The sequence below is a fragment of the Ptychodera flava genome, chromosome 16 (assembly GCF_041260155.1).
Source record: "Ptychodera flava strain L36383 chromosome 16, AS_Pfla_20210202, whole genome shotgun sequence".
NCBI lineage: Eukaryota > Metazoa > Hemichordata > Enteropneusta > Ptychoderidae > Ptychodera > Ptychodera flava.
In genome coordinates this window covers 8,178,207-8,192,162 of record NC_091943.1, presented here as the reverse complement: position 1 = coordinate 8,192,162, position 13,956 = coordinate 8,178,207, and the positions used below count along the sequence as shown (strand labels likewise).

At 35.4% G+C, this 13,956-nt stretch overlaps 2 protein-coding genes across 5 annotated transcripts in view; one reads left to right on the top strand and one right to left on the bottom strand.

The window, feature by feature from the left end:
• Positions 1-5,777, top strand: part of LOC139152708 (G-protein-signaling modulator 2-like) — a 128,588-nt gene extending 122,811 nt beyond the window's left edge. For all 4 annotated transcript variants that reach the window (XM_070726008.1, XM_070726011.1, XM_070726010.1 and 1 more), the window contains one exon: positions 350-5,777. In XM_070726008.1, the coding sequence (XP_070582109.1) occupies positions 350-526 (177 nt within the window). In that variant the 3' untranslated portion in view covers positions 527-5,777. The remainder of the gene's footprint in view (positions 1-349) is intronic.
• Positions 1-13,956, bottom strand: part of LOC139152724 (UDP-glucuronosyltransferase 2C1-like) — a 567,100-nt gene that overhangs the window by 468,137 nt on the left and 85,007 nt on the right. The window lies entirely within an intron of this gene.

The following is a 13,956-nucleotide window of genomic DNA, read 5'->3' as shown; positions in this document are numbered from 1 at the left end:
ATTTCATCAACAGTAATTAAACAAGTCTGCCTTCCTTGTGTATAAATGGATAATCAGATTACCAAGTGAATGTGTTTGCAGATGGATGGGTCTACTTCTAGTCTGACATCGTCTGTAAACATGACAAGATAGTCCCAAACACTGTAACTAATTCCTTTCTACAAGACAGCTTTGTTCTGTTTTTCTTCTTGTCAACTGCCTTAACAGCACGGCTCCGTGCCGTCTGTCGCAATCTCACCGTCCTCACATGATCAGATGTCAACATCAGATGTGGAGAACTTTTTAAGAGGATGGAGAAATGCTATTAGATTTGTGGTCTTATCCATATCTGGCATCTCGTCTTTTGCAGGGTTCTAGGATAGATGATCAACGGAGTAATCCGCCCGCAGCACTCACGGCACCCACTGTCCCCGATGAAGATTTCTTCAACCTTATACAGAGACTTCAATCAGGTAGAATAGAAGAACAAAGATCAACACTACCAGAAAAGAAAAAGAAAACAAATCAAAACAATCCTAGTAAATAGTTTTACGGACGTCGTTTTCTCATTATTTTTTTCGTACCTTTTTTTCTGAAATATAAATGTAGTATATAGATTTTAACAGAGTACAGAACTTTTTGTCTTTTTTAATGTTTTCAGAAAATTGTTAAACTTCAGAAGTGAAAATTCTAGTCCAACAGAGCCTAAAGTATCTAGTCTCAAGGACTCTCAACAGTTGAGTGTCTGTTCTCACAAGCCCACTGACAAAGTAAATATTGAGGTGAAATATTTGCATATTGACGCAGCTATCTGAATGATGATTGGACGGTATGCATCTGATGCTGTATGGTTTGTCATAGAAGTTAGTTGCTGTCACTAAAGAAGGATTAAGGAATTTATAAGAGTTCTCCCTCAGCCATTTGATGAAACATGGCAATTTACATGTAAGCTGCATAAATTTACATTAACTTTAGCTACCACCCAATCAGCTTGAAGAGTAGACAAATACCCTTGTGGGTATGTAGATTCTTGTCCAATCAGCGTAGAGTTTCATATTTTCCATTTGATCTGACAACACACAATGCTGTCTTGCCCAAAAACAATGCAGAAGTGGCCAAAACTCAAAGAGTATGTGTGTACCTTTTGGTATCAATGTTCACGTATTGGAGACAAGTTTTCATTTGCCTACTTTTGTTTGCACAATGTAAGAGGGCGCTATTTCATTTTTGCCCTCAGTCACTTATGATCCATAACAGAACAGTTAAGGTAGTATGCGCCTCGAAAATGAAAGAGAAACTTTTGCTCAAACTTTCCTTAAGGAACCTTTCAACCATTCTCTTTCAAAATCAAAAATAAAAATTGGGGGTCACTGGGCAAATTTTGGTACTCAGAGAAACAAGTAACCCAAGATTTATCGATACTTAAAATTTTAAATGGCCACCATCCCTGTGCTGACTCTATGGAGAAAATAAGATTTTGGAATTCGAAAAACTAAACCAGTAAAAAGTTTTCTTACACCAAGAGCTTTATAAAACGAACCTCCACAAATGGTATATCAGAAAAAGAATTGTAAAAGTTTGAGAGTCCGAATATCTGTCCCGGAGGTGCGTTCTACCTTAAACTTGATTATGAACTTCTTATCACAGACACTTCAGTCATCGTCCATCCTCCTCTGGAATTATTTGTCGCCCAAATATAGTGTTTGTGATAATAAATACTTTCTCATCCATATCCAAATATTTCTGCTCACATTCTGGCTGTAAAACAGTCTCCTGTGACAATTTTGTAGAAATTTTACAAGTAAAAGCCACACAACATGACTCTATCTTGTAAGAGTTAGATCAAGTTTTCAGCTATTTTGTCAGACAGTGCTATTACAGCCGATGCTGACAGCCATTCATCCATCCAAGAAATTTTGGCTTCTTGAGTGAACGTGAAATTTATGAACATTTCTTTTGATCATCCTGTTTTATGATATATAATTTTTGAGGAAATTTGTCTCATTTCCTGTCGAGTTCCTCTTTGGGCAGCAGAAAGGCAATTTTGTTTCTTCAGGAGTATTAGTAACCTGTGAAAACATCCATTTTGTCTATTAACTTTGCATTCCAAACCAAATTCTGCTTGCAGTGTCCACATGTTACAGCATACAACAATGTTTACCATGCTGTGTATGAATGTTAACCTTTTGAGTGCCTAAGTCAGTTTTTGTTGCCTTTTTAAAATATACCCTGGTAAATTTTCTTCAGATTTTTGCCAAAATTTAAATAAAATAAACTGTTAATGCAGCCGATGAAATGGGATGTCTATTTGGTCCAAAATAATCAAATAAATTACAGAAAAATTCATAAAATTGATAAATGTTGCACTGAAATTTTGGCGGGAAAATTACAGCACTCTAAGGGTTAAAACTCTTAGCAAATTTTTGGCACACGTTTCCACAAGAAACTCCCAGCAATACAGTGTTTGCAGACCAGTTGTATTTATTTATCTGGTACCATAGCCTGATGGTGCTTGCTGATCTCCTGTGGTACTCAGAGTTAGTACACAAATCAGTCTGTTCCCTCCCGAACATTTTAATACTTACCCTTTACCAATTTGTTTGAAAAGAAGTTAGTTATAGTCAGCAAACTTTGTAGCCCACAGACTGTTACGGCCCTCAAATAACAAAATTAATTACTATCCATGTATGGATTGCATTCAGTCCTGCTGTAGATTTATATTCTAAAGCCGTCCCATGCGTGAATCTTTTGCCAAGGGCAATTCACAGTCAGGCTAGGGATGCTTGATTCATAGTGACTTGTTTTGAGCTCCTTAGGCAACTGAACCAAAGCATTGCAGGCATTCCTTGTGTACAATTTTGCTGCTCATCTCATTTTTTGGTTAACTTTCTTAATTTAAGTTGACTGTAACCTATTTTACAATGTAAGATAAGTGGTGTTTACAAACCAAATAGTTTTGTAAATCAAAGAGGGAATGTTTGTAGAATTCTATGTAGAACTTTATGAGAAGTACTGGAAAAGTGCATTTAATCATGTATATTAAAGTATAAAAGAAAATACAGCATATTGTTGATTTGCAAAAAAAATCGTGTTGTAGTGAATATATATCTATGTAATCGATAGAGTGTGACTGAGGCAATTTACAAAATACCTTGCTATGTTCACTTTAATTTCATCTAGAAGTACTGCTATGTAACACATTGTAATACAACAGATTCACAGATATTATTTTGTTTTGAACTGCCTCATGTGGTGATAGAGGGCAGATTTTGCATCCCCTATAGTAGTTGCAGTGACACAGTGTAGAGTGAAATTTTGGCATTACCATACAGTGCAAAAATAATGTATTGTGTATTCTCCCAGCAACCACAGCACTGATATGTTGCCATCCAGGGTGGGTTGTACAAATAGAATTCTGAAACATTATGTCAGTTAAACATGTTGTTCTGTAATAGCCTTTTGATTTCTGGGAGAAATATTTGTGGGGGATTGGGAAATGAGTCTAAAAAATCAGATCCTTTGGAAATGGATCTAAAAATCACTTATGGTCAAACGGTAGTATTTAGTTTTTTTGAATACTCTGTTGTATCAAGCAATTAAACATTTTACCAGTCTTTCAGAATCCAGTGTTTACTTATTTGTCTTCTATTTTGAAAATGTTTTTTATACACATTCACTTAGCTTTAGGTATTTCATTTGTATATGCTTTTAATAACTGATGTTCTCTCCAATTGCAAAACACTCACCCTCAGCGTTGACTGTTTCAACCCTGTTCACATGGTGTCAAGGGTCACCAATGGGGGTCAAGGTTCAAAGGATTGTAGAAATTGCTAAACACTTTGAAATTACTCAGTCATCTTAAGTTTGCATATATCCGTATAATGGTTAAAGAGGTATCAGCCATGTTTACCATAGCGAGTCTGTTATACTTAATACGCAATAATGTGTCCCTCCAGCCCATAATGGACGAAAGCAAACTTTGCATGATAATGTATATATGAGGCAAAACCCAAGTACATTACAGAGTGCAAAGTTTCCTTGAGTCAATTATTGGCCGGGCCTGGGGAAATTATTGCCGTTAATTCATAGATTTGGTGATGCTAGTGAATTTGTAGATGCAGAAAACATGTGTTACAATGATGGATGATCTAATACACTATCCTAAATAATCTGAGGATATGATGTCACATATTAACTGGAATTGGCAAAACTACAATGTACTGGACAGTAATGGCAGCCAAGTGCACTTGTTTTTGCATGGCCGTCCAAGTGAAAATCAGTGATTGGTTCACATAGGTGAGCAAAGTCCTGTCATTGGTCGAATGTCAATAATTCTTTCATATTTGTCTTCAACACTGTGTCCCATTTTTATACCTATTCAGATTTTTTTGTATCCCCATGTATGAGACAAAGCCTGGAAGCCGTAATTTATATGACAAAAGTTCAATAATAAAACTTAAAACAGCTTCTAGATGTTTGATTTTGAGCAAATGAACTTGGTAAGACTTCATAAAATGATGTACATACCCATTTCATCCCATAATTTGACATAATGTACCTTTTTCGTCTTTCATGAGGTTGAATAATGCATGTTTCTGTATGGCATTATACCATGGACTGAACACACCATATACAGACATGTATTTCAGTTCTTTGACTTTGTAGTTGAACTCCATTTTGAGTAGTGTATCATCGTAAATCAACCCACCGTTTGGATTCCGTCTGTCTTCTGATCTGTAAATTTACTACCACTGTAAAGATTCGAAGGCTAGCAATGGAAAGTTCAAACTCCGAAAAGATAACAGTTGAATACATGGAAAACTTAATGTGTAGCGGATTGATCATTTCATGAAAAAAGAAAACTATAAATTTCATCAAAACAGCCAAGATCCCTGTTACCTTGTTGATACTCCAGCTTTTGTTTAATCTGATTTTGAACTTCATGAGTGGACAGAGGTCTGACAGAGTTCAAATGTTAAACTTGCAGCTTGTGCAGTTTTCTACTCAAGAAATCCAGGCAAGTTTCTGATAATGTTTTGGTTACTTGATGTCCAAACATGAATTATAAATCTTTAAGCATCCTATATCCCCTGCAGAAATTTTTAACAACAGTGAAATACAGAGAAAAAATCCAGATTGTTGTGTTGCATCAGTTTTCAAGAAAAAAAATCACTTTCCGAGATTTATTGTGTCAGATGTATTAAGTTTGTGTCTCAAATACTGGAAACAAAAATCAATAGACGAACAAAATGCTAACCTGACAATGATGGCGCTATACAGAAACAATTCTAGTAGGGCGACATTATAACTACAATGACACAAACTTTTAATGTTTCAGTTTGGTCAGTTAGGACAGACCTTCATTGATAATTTGTAAATAGAAATACCACTGAGAGACTTGTTGTAGCAAGACCTGAGAATACTGGAGCATACAGCACAATTTTACAAATCATCAAGTTCGTAGGGGGTCCAGTTCTCATCGCTATGGAAAGGTTCCCTCGAGAAAACAATGTTTTTATTGAAAGGAATATTGGGTCCAGGTTCTTCAGGTGTGCCATGGTTTTATAGTCAGCTTACATTTTCTACTTAATATTGCTATCCACTCCCTGTACAGTCGTTTGTTTACCTTACATCATGTATCATTTCCATTCTTGTCATATCTGCCTTCAATTTATGTGGGACCCATAGATATAGTTATTGTATCCAGTAGCTTTCAGTTAGAGTTATTGGGAAAAAAAATTAGTCACATTTATTTTGTCTTGAAATATTTCTGATTAAAATTTTGAGAAATATAATAATTTTGTGTGATTGTTGCTGTATCCACTATCCTGCCTCTTAAACCTTCGTGAATGTAATTTGAATTTCCAAGTTTCACATCTCTGCTGCTCCTCAGTGATTTTATTTGCACTGTTCTTTCATTTACGCTGCTCAATTATAAGTTGACGTCTTCGTCGTTCATACTTGTTAAACATGATTTCCAATATTAAAGTTTCACGTAACTGCGAAATCTTCTAGAAATTCCACAACATTATTCTGTTTTATGAATCTTACTGACAGATGGACAAAAATGGCCACAACATATCTTACAAATCAGGAAGGTTTTGATGATCAACACAACACACTACTCTCATACAAGTAACTCTGTGACATAAACAGACAAGTGTTTATTATAAACTAATTCTGTCTGTTGAGCAATGATACAAGCATAGATAATAGAAGTAGAAGCGAGGCTGTCTGTGACTCAAGTACCATGGCCCTTCTGTTTTGTCTTCACTGACTTTATATTCATAAAATTCATGTCTGTGAAGTGTACACAAACACGGTGGAACTCTATAACCTAGACTTACTGGACCTGACTATTCACTTTAAACACCATTTCCATGTAAGACCCTTTTGTTTAAAAAACTTAAAAAATGACAGTATGATTTGAGTGAAGGCAAAACACAAAATTTTAGATTTGTTTCTTATCATATACTCCTTCACTGTGTCCTTTTTTTTCTTCTTTGGTGTCTCCAATAAAATCCTAACTATAGTGTGTTCTCAAACAAACAGTAAAACCAGAACGATTCACATTATATTATCAAGAAAAAAAATTACTAAACTCCATCTGTGTGGCTGCCTTCTCTTCTCAACAATCAAATTTTGCAGTTCGTGAAAAATAACAACACCTGATGTGGTAGCTAAAGTGGTTGAAAGGAAAAAAAAAAAAACTGAAGTGCTAAAATGCATAACTGTATCATTTCAAACAAATGGTACGAACCAAAAACTCAATATTCTATTAGGCCACAAAGAAAAAATAAATTGTTCATCGGAATTGCCGCTTCTACTTTGCCCGATTTGGATTTTTTTTCGGCAAATTCATACTTCTGCATTGCAAATACTTTAGTACAGACGGTGGCGGCGCCCTACACTTCGTCGGGGTTTTGCGGGCATGTGGGATTCTGAATGAGACTGTTGTGCAAACACCGACTGTATATGTAATTCCCTATGTTATTGTTGAGAAATATAGTGTTGAATTCAATAACCAGTATCAATGTATCTTGTCTGAGATATTTCTGGTTAGCCTAAAGGGGAAAAGATTATTTTGCCTTGTCTGCGTCCCGGCAAAGTCCGAGGGACCGCGGTTATCTTTGGCCTAAAAAAAATTTTTTTTTTCGCTCGCCGCTCCTGAACCTTGGTCCAAAAAATCAGATGAACAAGATTTTCTTTCTCTGGCCTAATGGCCAATATTTGTGCAAGTAAAGCTTTGAGGCTATGTATTTTGGTAAAGCAAGAAGATTTATAAAATCTTCCCTGGCGTTAAAAAGGGACAAAAGTCGCCCAGTTTTCATGAATTTTGTTTGATACGAGATACTACTTATTTTGTTTGACATGTTGAAAGATACTGAATGAACGGGTGACCATATATATTCGACACCGGTTTTAGACACGATACATGAAACCATTGCGAAAATGAATTGATGGTCATGACCATTAATTCATTTTCGCAATGGTTTCATTTAATTTTTCTAAAACCGGGGTCGAATATATGCATTGTCACCCATTTATTCAGTATCTTTCAACATGTCAAACAATATAAGAAGTATCTTGCATCAAACAGAATTCATGAAAAATGGGCGACTTTGTCCCTTTACATGTAATGTCATGGCTATTGTATCTTCTTTTGTTCTTTATAATGTAGACATAATGTCGAAATGTTTCAAATTTGTTTCTTCAAATAGTTGTACTTCAATTCAGCTGTACTTACCGGTGTAAGGAGTGCACATACCATAATGATAAAAAATGAACCAAATGGATATTATATATGAAAGTCATGTATGGACCGGTGAGATATATGATATCTGAAAATATAACAACAGCTTAATATGTGGAAAGATTGGAGAAATTAAAATGTTTTTACAGATCAAAGATTTGAACATTCCTTTCAGCAAATTTTAATATTGTTCAAAATACAGAGGTTTCCTCTCTTAATGATGAAATGTTTTATAGCCCACTGAACAATGATGCAGTTGTCAAGGCAACAATGCTTTGCTAAAGTGAGCTTCGTCAGTGCAAGGTTACATCCTGTGATAAATATCTATAATTATCGCTGGAAATGCAAGATTCCCTTTCATGATCAGGTGGGAAATTGTAATTCGGATTGAATTTCCGAGACACGCAACATCACATGATGGAAATACAAATAAAATTAGACTAACTTAATTTTGACTCGGCCAAGCACTTTACGAGCAATTACATGTAAAGGTTTGAACTTTCTTGACATGAAGAAAACAAAATTGAATCAGTATTTTGATCCGAATAATGTTATTGTGCAAATTTTGTGACATTTGCTGTGTCAAATTTTGACATTCCTAATGAAAACCACTTTGTCACTTGAACTCCAAGGATGTTTGGAAAGATTATTGTTCTGATTGATTGATTGACAATGACTGGTGTTAGAATTTTATGCATCTAATTATATTTCATTGCTATAGCTTTGTCAACCAGCCTTTAGCATCACACATGTATCATTTATTGCCAGGGAGACTGAAATCTTGACAAAGCCTGTTCCTACGTTCATTGTAGGTCATTGTCACTATGTCCTCCATGTAGTCTTCATCACAGTATTCATCTTCCAAACGAATTACAATTTTGTCATGCACTCTTTCACGCACAAGTGTTATACAACGTCTCAGACCAAAATTTATGCTTGCTCAAATTGCTCAACACTTTATTGGGATTTCCTAGACAAATCTGTCAGGTGGGGTTCACCTACTAACTGTTGAGGGCGCTGTATGAAAATAACGATCTTCCTCATATCCATGATTCTAGCCCAAATAGACAACTTCCTCTGTAGCTTTTGTTTTCATGTTACTATATTTTTGTTTTGAAAAGTGGTTACATATAGCAGCCTGATCATACTGATCATGTCCCATCAATATTGATAGAGACACGAGCACAATCCTTTGGCATGTGTTACTATTTATTTTATTACACTTGCCGTATCGTGAAGAGGTGATCAAACGACGCAGGAACAAGATCTTGACTGCTGCCGACGTATCTGCGCTGGTCCGGTAAAATTGCATTTGGCATAAACAATGAACAAACTATTACACTGAACAAAGTCCATATTCCTATGACAATATCACTTTCACTTTATTGCATAACAACACACTTCGGAAAGTGCAGTATAGCAAGAACAAAACTAAACATTGCATATACAACATTGTTGTAGATGTCTTTACCTGCAACTGCTAGGGGAAACATAGTGTTTGTGATATATTTCATGAGAGACAGCGTATCATCTGAAGTTAAAATGTACAAAAACTTATCTCTTTCATTTAAACTATCAAATATTGATAATACAACTTCATTGAAGAAAAGAGAACTTTTCTATCACTACTATATTTTGGACACTTCATTAGTAACATTCATCCTCGGCGGAAGACTTACAAAACTTACAAAATCTGGATTCAGGCGGAATTCTTGATCTTGACCTTCTGCCCAAATCTATTTTAAACAGTGATCAGAAATACGAAGTTTTATGACCAATTTTTTGCAGTTTAAGTTCTTGATATCTAGTAAGTAAATTTCTAAACCAAACTTAGTTTTAAATTCTCTGTACGTTCTGAACTTATTATTTCCCTTCACATGAATCTTATTATCGTTGTGTAAATCACTATACCAAGGAACTTGATAATGCTTGCGTAAGTTATTCTGGACAGTTTTAATAGTGACAAATAGCTGACCAAATATTACTCCCTCTATAAGCATCAAGTATGTTTTGAATGAACTCAAAAACCACTTTGAATGACATCTTGCAGAAAGATATGCTGAACGTAACAGAATGTCATCACTGAAAACTAACTTGTGCCAATATTTTAACATGCTTTTGACTATGACAATTTTGATAGGATATCTACCAAGTTCACCTACAATACCTGCCTGAGGAGCATGTTTCAAAACTCCCAGTAAATATCTGTAAAATGAAAAGCTAACATCATTTAAGAAATTACTCTTATCATCAACTTCATTCCCCCGAATTTCACAACCATAGGTCAGAATGTGGGAACAATCAAATGATCAAAAAGATCTAAAGCAACTTTCACTGAAAAAATCCCATTAAACACGATTGGAACTAATTTGGGAGTATATTGGATCTTATAATATTTAGAATTTATCAAAATTCTTAGTTGCCCTGTAGCTTAACACTTTCACGCGGAGGGCGCATTCTGCGCCAACGGCCAGACTGCGGGAGGCGCGTAAACGCGCCAAGAACGTACGCGTTTATATGCGTTCGATATACGTTGGCTTTGTCTGATCTACATCATGTTTGTTGACTATTTCCTCAAGCCTAGTGTAGCGTACGAGGTAGAGGTCAAACCTAAATGAGCATGCGCGCCAAATTTGTAAACAAATGCCATCATACTACTCGGTCATTTCTCCGCCGTAATTTGTAAGGATCGTGTGATCAGTTGTTATTTTTCTGTCAGGGGGTATTTAAAAATGGCGACGCGGGCACAGTTTAACACTGACTAAGCCCTTGAGCATGTTTTCTAGACAGTGATAGTGGAATTGTCACTGATCGTGAAACTGAACTCGACGGAGATAGCGGAAGTCAAATTTCAAATTACAACTCTAATACCGAACTTGAATATGTTCCCGAACCAGTTGAGCAAACACAGAGATTGCAAGCAAGACAGGAAGGTAGGCCAGCTGAGCATGCTGAGAGCAAAGTGCAACAAAGGGTCGGTGACAAACGTCATAAATATTGATGGGGTATCCTGTGGATTTTGTACGGCATCAATCTATCAGTGACAATTACACATATCGGACTAGCTACAAGTATATAAGCATATATATAATATATCTCTCTTTTGAATGTCAGATGATACCTGTTGTTCGAAGATAGATTTGTAATAAATATGCATATTTACCTCATTTATGTTGAATATGTTTTAGAGTATGTGTTCCCCTGCTTAATTTGAGTTAATATAATGTAAGTGGTAATTTAATAAGTGTTACGCTGACAAAAAAATACATTAATATATTGAAATAAAAAAAATGCAACATTTTTTGAATTTTTTCTAAAATCCAATATGGCCGCCACTATCACGTGACCTTCCAGATGAGTCACGTGACTTTTTGTTCATTTTTATGATGCTCTGTCATATTGCAATACTCACTGAAAAATTGTCCCGAATACTCGTTTAGTAACAAAGATACAGCTCATGCATGTAAATCAATATTTATAAGGCCATATATCCATAGAAAACTACGCACAGGAATGCACGTATAAAAATTAATTACGCAGTTAAAGTGTTAAAGTTACAATATTACAAATTACCCATAAAAACAAGTGTATTGCAAAAAAAGAAAAGTAGATGAGCTTACATTTACTGATTAAACCAACATTAATACGCTATCCAATTGTCCCAAATTAATTCCAATCGTATTATTATAGGAAGTGCATTTACGAAGACTAAAAAGAGCCCTTGTAGTTTTCATCTTAAGATTTTGAAAATTTGCTTTAAATTTGCCATTGGGTGTTACAACAAAACCAAGATAACAATACTCTTTCACAACATCAAGGGCAAGTAATGTACCTTTCAGTACATGGTTACTTTTGTTAAAACGTACCCATGACTGTTGACTTCTTTGCACTAATAGAAAGTTAAACAATAAGAGTGTAATTTATCAAGACAACTTTGCAAACCTACTTGAGTTTCTGAAATCAGCAGCATGATCACCAGCATATGAAAGACAGTTGATGCGCAATGAATCTAATGTAATTGGGCTGTCCTCACTGGAGCCAAAAGTACCTGGAAGGTCATTTATGTAAATGTTAAATAATGTAGGGCTCAGATTACAGCCCTGTTTAACTCCCACGTTTGATTTAAACATGTCAGTGAGGCTATTGTTAGATTTAAAACACTATAGTTAACATTTTCATACATAAACTTAGTCTCAGAAAAGAAATTTACCATTGATACCATAATTCCTAAGTTTCCAAAGCAAACCTGGTCTCCAAACTTTTATCAAATGCTTTATGAAGATCAAAACAACAAAAAAGATACTTGTTTCTAAAGTTGCAATCAGCTTTGTTCATATACGAAGAATAAATATACTTATCAACAGCAGATCTCAAAACAAATATTATCAGAAGTAGATCTCTTGGCTCTGAAACCAGACTGAAATGGAGTGTAAATTTCCTTATCATTCAAGTACTTAACAAGCCTACAATTGAGAACAGATGTGAACAATTTTGCCGGACAACTATTGATTCCTCGATATTTTGATGGATCACTTCAGTCACCTGACTTTAAAAAAGGAACTGAAAAAGCAGATTTCCAAGAAGTAGGAAACTTAAACATATTAAGAATAGTATTAAACAAAGAGCAACGGGAAGTATACGCAAACTTATCACAGGCGTAGATGGACTGGGTAGTCTCTCGTGTGTAGACATGCTACGTTCCGACGTTTCGGTAGTCTACGTATCTGGACGTCGGAACGTAGCATAAGGCTGCGTTCATAAATAACGCGGGGGGGGGGGCTTGGAGGAATCATGATTGAAATCTTAGTATTTTTTTCAGATAACCCTCAATACCCTAAAAAAATTAAAGTCCCCCAATCTATATGATCAAAATTTTTCAAATCCTGCCCCCAAATAGCCGCATATTTATTAGGGATGCACGCAAACATGTATTGGGCAAATTCTGCTGGCAGATGTTCGACACTACCTGTTATTAGCAGTTTGTAGAGCCATATTCCTAAGGCAAGTTCTTAAACTGATTCATTTTTAACGCATCAGTGGACTTTTTGGATTTATCAGTCTAAGTCAATTTGAGTTAATCCAACTCTGGCTACATTTTGCCAAATTGTGAAAAGTTATCACAGAGACCTACCAAAAATGTTTTTTCAAAAGTGCAACTTATATGACTTCGATGCTGCTCAAAATTGACAATACTGGAAGGATTCATAAAATAAACGTTTTAATCTCTGAAATTTTGGGTGTAATAATGGCAAATTTGGTAAAAAAATAAATAATACCATTTAGTCGCACATTTTTTCATTTAAATTTAAAACAAAATAAGAGTTATTAACTGTTCAAAGTTTTACTTTTGTGTTATTTTACGACGAGAATGTGAAAATTTAGAAAATGAAGCATGGTGATCCCACCGTTTTTCATATTTGATTATTCTCATGTACCAGAATTTAAAACTTCCCAATACTTTCAAGTCTCCTGGTCTTCCATATCATGTGTTGCTCTCTGGCCTGATATTGTGTACAAGTATATTTCATTGTCATGAGCGTCATTTGGCCCAAACTTTTCTTCAACTACCATGTACATCAGAGTCAGAGCTATCTCTGCCACTGCTCAGGTATGCGGTGACAGTGACAGTGCAGTAGCAAGGCAGTTGTATAAAATTGATAATTTTGACAAAGTTTTTGTTCAGTTTATACAACTGCGTGCTTGTTCTGCTCCCTACAGCATATATGCAGGCTTTGTCGACACACTGAATACTACGTGTTTCATGCTGTAGGGAGACAGCAAGAAACTGTATTTGATATATTGCACAGAAATATTGAAAAAAAATTATCAACAGTTGCAGCTTCTGCCCCGCTATTAGGCCCACACGTTTGTTTATTTTACGAGAAATCACACGTACAGATTTTTTCGAGATAAAAGTCATGAAATGTGACACAATTGTTCTAGATGTTGTTTAATTATTACTAACATAAATGGATGACATTACAATGTCATTCACCTTGGCATTAAAGATGCAAATTGCTTTTATCAATAATAGCCGAATTCATTTATAAGTATCACTTAATGAAAGACTGTTTTCTTTCTTTTTCTAGGAGCAAATATACGCCTGATAGGCCAGTGATTTCCACAGTATGACATCTGGACAACTTAAAAAAACATGAGGTCTAACCCCCCAACCCCCCAAGTTTTTCACAGCACCGCAATTTCGATTTGTTTTCCCCAGAGCT